Consider the following 6,000-nt stretch of genomic DNA (forward strand, 5'->3'; position numbering starts at 1 on the left):
TACAAAAACAATGAAAAAAAAGAGAATATTAACTCAAATATCAAATCTTTCAGAGCCGCATATATGCGACCTCGTTAGCGCAATTTCACTTTCATTATCTGCCGTTCATGTGCTCATACAGTAACTTTGCATTTTACATATATATATATACATTTACTTACTTATTCATGTATATATATATATGTACTTTTGTACACTTCCTTATACATATTTGTAAAAAGAAAAGGGAGGGGAAATATGTGCTTTTTTACTTTCGACACATTTCAAAACGACGTTGAAATAATTCGCGGTAAGGTCTGTCAAAAGTCACGTCGCGTCTTTTCAATTTTTTATTTCTATTTCCTTAGACATTTTTTTACTCCCCTCATCGTGTTCAATCGTTATATCATATTAAAACAAAAAGTATAAACAACAAAGATGACGATGTTATACCAATGCAATAATTACTATCTTCAACATCAAATGAATGGTTTTCAAGTTTTGCATTTTGATTTTTTATTGTACTTTATTTTATACATTTCATTAGTAAAATCGGTATCAAAATCATTGGTATATTAGTTAAAATAAAAGAAATAAATTTTTACAGACTTGATATCGTTGAAAGAGAATTCGTTTTATTGTATATCCAAAAAAAAATACAACACACATGTTACATATATGTAACATATTACATAAATTGTACAAAACAATGTTTACTTAAAATAATATAAGATACAATATGTTTACAAAAAATATAACAATAAAAAAGCCACCAAGTGGAAGAATTTATATATCTTTCCTTGTTTTAAACAGATCACACTATTTTGAATTAAATTCTTCTTGCACACACTCTTTTTTTTCCTCTCTCTCTCTCTCTCTCTCTTTGTCTTTCTCTCTAAGAAAGATATTATTTATTAATAAATATTTTTTTTTTTGAGATTCTTGATGATACATCAAGAAACTGTAAGATACTATAAGTCGGTAAAGTAAATGTCATCAAATTGATAAGGTAGATATCATCGAGTCGATAAGACAGATGCTACTGAGCCGATAATGCAGATAATATCCAGTCGACAAAACAGATAATATCCGGCCGATAAGGTAGATGAAAGTAAGTCGATAAAACAGCTACTACTAAATTGATAAAACAGATAATGTTAAGTCGATAAAAGATATAAATTCTTTTAGATTTCGTTTTTCTCAATTAATGCCGCGGCTACTCCATTGGATGTATTCATCCAAGAATAAATAATCCATGCGATAAGTATCCCAAAAAGAATTTTCACTATACAATCGGCTATATAAAAATATGATAAAACTTGTCTTGCACGAGGTAAGGTTGAAAGATCATCTTTCAAATAATACTTTCTTGTTCCTAGAATATAATTTTGCATATATTCGTCCCAAGATATGGCTTTAGTATCCATGAAAAACGTCTCTCTATCTTTCGGACAAAGACGATTTTGCAAATCTTTCTTCACTTCGTTTCTAGAAAAAAAAGTCAAGAGACAATAAAATATTTTTAATTCGTAGAATATATAGTTATAACTTTTTGGGAAAACTACTTACAAAAATATCCATTCTCTAGTAGTGTAATATTGCAGTAATTCTAAACCATATGTGATTCTTTGATGGACTCTCACTAAGAATGGTTTATTTCCAGTTAAAACTATAATAGCATCTAAAAGATACGCTGGTATAAAATGCAAGAATAACACGGTAAACCAATGTAAGAGTTTCCATGAAGTTACTCCTCCACCTGGATACCATAGCAGTCCTGCAAATACAAATACTTGAACCTAACATTCATCAATATATATATATGTATATGATATAACACAGCAAATTATATACGTGACATAATAATTATTAACCCGGATAAATTACAAAGAGAGAGATATGAAATTACGTGTCGATTAGTTCCAAATTATCTTTTATTATGAGTATTGTTGCTCGTAACGAGTATCAATTAAAAAATAAAAAGAAATAAAAAAAACCAAAAAAAAAACAAAAGAAAGATTATCTCTACGTGATTCCATCAAGAAATAATAAATTGTTTGATCAGAACACAAAATTGATTACGAGAAATCATGTCTTAACGACGCTACTCCTCGCAACGTATACACAAAAATAATATCGTATTTTAATATTTCATCATGTATTCATACGTATCTTCGAAACGAAATAAAGCAATATTGTTTATTGCTTACCAGAAAATGGATTACTCAGAGCTTGTTTCCTTCCAATTTCTATTATTTCGTTCCAAGATACAGGATTGTCTCCGCTTTCGGTGACATTCATGAAAATAGGTTTCTCGGGTTTTTCTAAACCAACGTGCCAAGCCAAAGCTATAATTGAATTGACAGCAATATCGCAGGGCATTATATCCGTCAAATAATCCCCGTTGCAAAGCATCGTACGTATTACACCTTTCCCTGCACCAATCATCAGTCCAGTTGGGCCATTTATATTATCGATCCAACCTGGTGTCGGTTCTTTCCATGATGCTATCACTGAAATCATAATCAAATGAATAATCTAATGGTGAAAGGAAATAATAGAGTATAGGTAACTCCTAAATAACTCCTAAATAACACGGCATTACTGCAACATACTTTTGATCTAACGCGTTGTGAAAAATGCATTTTGTTTTACATACTCTTCTTTAATTTTCAAGCAATACCGGCTTAACTCTTTCGTTATTACCGACCCATATACGAGTCATCCGTGCAACGGGTACGCGTACCAAAGAAATACTTTTTATCAGATTGTCTTTTATACGAGCGTATTATACAGGGAGTTATTTATATGAAGGATATCATCATACCTATCGAGGGACGAGCTACTCCAGCAGGTAAATTAGATCTGTACAAAAGATCCTCGCTGAGTGATTTGCTAAACGCATAAGTATTCGGTTGTTTACCGAGCAATTTAGGTGTCATTGCGTCTACAACATCATCAGGCATCGTGTTAACAATGGATATTACACTTTCTGGCGAAATTGCTGTTGGATATGCACGTTCTTCTAATATTTCCTCGCTGCACTGACAATATGATGTGGATACGTGTACGATGGACTCAAGGTGAGGCATCTAAAAAAGAAAACATCATTTCTCATGTTTTATTGTTCATTAGTTTCACAAAAATAAATCATCTTTTTATGATCTATTAAAATTCTTCGAGAATTATTTATCATACGTTTATATTTGTTTTTACATATACCACGTTACCTGTTTAGCAAAGGCTAAAACATTCATGGTACTCTTCGTATTAGTATTCACTGCGGTCTTCAATGGAAGATCAAATTTAACATTTGCAGCCGTATGAAATACCACAGAAATTTCTTTCAATAATCTTTCCTTGTCAGCTTCAGCCAAACCTAATCCATCTATCGTTATTTCACCGGGTATAGCAATTATTTTCTTCAATCTTTCCGGATACTTTTCTCGAACCTCGCGAAATGATTCACCCTAGAAAATATAATCAAAATCACATTCGATGATATATCTTATTTCTATCTTATAAATTTACATATTTTTATTAAATGCAAATAAGTCAGAGCTCGTAGAAATTATTCGGATATTAATAATTTGTTAGATCTTAGAAATGGACGTTGGGTTTGACGTGTTATTTAGAAATATATAATATTAAGGTTATTCTTGGAAAAATATGCCGAAGTTCGGGGTGTATTTATGGCATTCGCCTCTTAATCGAAGAATTAACTGGCCCGTATCTTAAGTTAGTGACGTAAAATGTGAAAGGACCGCTTCCATATTGAGAACATCGAGATTCATTTTCATTCGTATACTCGTGCGTGCTATACGAAAAATGTATCTACAGAAACACGTTCCGATAATTTTTTTCACTCTCCCTTTTTTCGTACAAATTTATTTTTTATCCAACTGTAGATAATTTTTTGAACGATCAATTCGTTCTCAAAACAGAATAAAACACACACAAGATTAAAATTAAATAATAATTACGTACAAGTAAAATCGATTAATTTCTTTTTTTTTTCAAATAATTGCATTTTATTTATTCGATTTCTGATGTCCTTATTAAGCTTCGTTTTTTTTTTCTACGATATTATGAACTACGTAAAGACGAATTCGAGGTTAAACGTTCGCTTTCACTTTTCTTCCCAAGCACTACATGATCCACCTACTTTTTTTTTTAAATCTCGTTTAAGATTCCAAACAGTAATTTTCTTTAAATAATTTTTCTATTACCTATTCGATAAAAAAAAAATATTNAGAAAACAAAATCTTATAAAATATTTCGACGAGAAAATTTATTCGATATTAAATTATTAATAACAAATCATATTATCCGTATATATATATATATACGGATAATATGATTTGTTATTAATAATTTAATATCGAATAAATTTTCTCGTCGAAATATTTTATAAGATTTTGTTTTCTTGCTTACATTAACAACAATAAAATAAAACATATTCATTATCCATCAATGATATTAAATGTTTCGCGTGAAAAATAAAATGAGATATATATATATATAAAAATAAAAAATAGAAAATAAACAATTATATAACAATGAAAATAGTGTCGAATGTACACATGTACTTTGCATAAAAGCAAAAGTTATGAAAGATTATGTTAAAAGTCGGTACCTTCTAATCGAAGTTGTGTCTAACTACGATCGTCAACAAATCTCTCGAAAGAAGATTACCTAAGAAACATGAATTAAAGATGAGTATTAGAGAGTTTGATGACCTAATTGAACCCGTAGTCTTAGAAATGTCCAAAGGAACTTTGGATGGTTTTAATGTTGAAAAAATATATTTTTTAATTGACACTCTCTATTTTTCGATCGTTAAATTAAAATGTCGGATTAGAAATGTTATTTCGTCAATCTTAATACTTTTGATAGATACATGTTCAAGTTATAAAATAATCCAATTCACATGTGTGATAAGATCGAAACCGGTAAGAAGGAATGATATAATTCAAGATCGAATTTACTTTCATACGATACTTTTTTCGCGTTTGATATATGTAACCGTCTAGCACATAAGAAAGTACATATCACAGACATATGTACAAAGACACGATTTCAGAATTTATGATACCCATTGCAACCAGTTTGCTTTAACATCATCTTATCATTTTTTGTTTGTTGTACTTTATATTTTGATCTTAATAAAACAATGTTTGATGCACATACAAATTTAATAAATAAAGAAGACAACTATTATAAAAGTAAAATTATATATATGCATGCAAGTCCGGTTTTAAAATTTATAATACTCATTACGAATCAGTTTGGTTTTACACAATCTATTATGCAAACAAAACCAAATTAGAAAGCTAATTTTACTTAACATCATTTTTTCTTTAATTATTATTTTGTTTTATTTGTGCATTTCTTGATTGTAAAAAAATAATCGAACAAGTTTTAATTCATAAATAATTCATCGTTTAAATTAAATCTTTGTGAAATTCTGGATAACTACGCTTAAAGAAATATCAAAGATACGAATAAATTTTACGAATTTATTTGTCTTGCATTCTAATTTTTTAATTTTACTATCTTTTTCCTGTATCTCTCTCTCTCTCTCTCTCTCTCTCTCTCTCTCTCTCTCTCTATGCAATTCTCTTTCTCTATATTAAAAACAGAATATTAATAAACAGTCATTTTATTATAAATTTATTTAAAAAGGAAAGATGGTAAAAAGAGGAAGTAAAATGGAAGAAGAGGAGGAAAAGGGGGAAGGAATAAAAAATGATTATTATAAGAATAATTACTAGTAATGATTACATAAGTTCATGAGAAATGACTTTGGCATCAATAAATTTTTTACAATAGATAACTATCAATATTAATGACAGTTTTTTATTTCTACGGAATAAAAATCTCAGGATAGATTGTTTCCTTACAAATGATACGATAATCATGAAATAATTTGACGAATGTATTAAACAATAATTGTAAGTATATGAAATTTCGTTGATTATTAACATAAAATATCTTGTCGAGAATTCTCAGTGTGCAATT

At 29.0% G+C, this 6,000-nt stretch overlaps 1 protein-coding gene across 1 annotated transcript in view; it reads right to left on the reverse strand.

The window, feature by feature from the left end:
- Positions 1-724: 724 nt before the first annotated feature.
- LOC106792683 (putative fatty acyl-CoA reductase CG5065) overlaps positions 725-6,000 on the reverse strand; it is a 10,323-nt gene continuing 5,047 nt past the window's right edge. The window contains exons 3-7 of the mRNA XM_014759179.1: positions 3,210-3,449; positions 2,807-3,071; positions 2,190-2,492; positions 1,549-1,756; positions 725-1,467 (exon numbers count right to left, since the gene is read on the reverse strand). Of these exons, the coding sequence (XP_014614665.1) occupies positions 1,164-1,467; positions 1,549-1,756; positions 2,190-2,492; positions 2,807-3,071; positions 3,210-3,449 (1,320 nt within the window). The 3' untranslated portion in view covers positions 725-1,163. The remainder of the gene's footprint in view (positions 1,468-1,548; positions 1,757-2,189; positions 2,493-2,806; positions 3,072-3,209; positions 3,450-6,000) is intronic.

This window comes from Polistes canadensis, unplaced genomic scaffold (genome assembly GCF_001313835.1).
Source record: "Polistes canadensis isolate GaletaPanama2010 unplaced genomic scaffold, ASM131383v1 scaffold_553, whole genome shotgun sequence".
NCBI lineage: Eukaryota > Metazoa > Arthropoda > Insecta > Hymenoptera > Vespidae > Polistes > Polistes canadensis.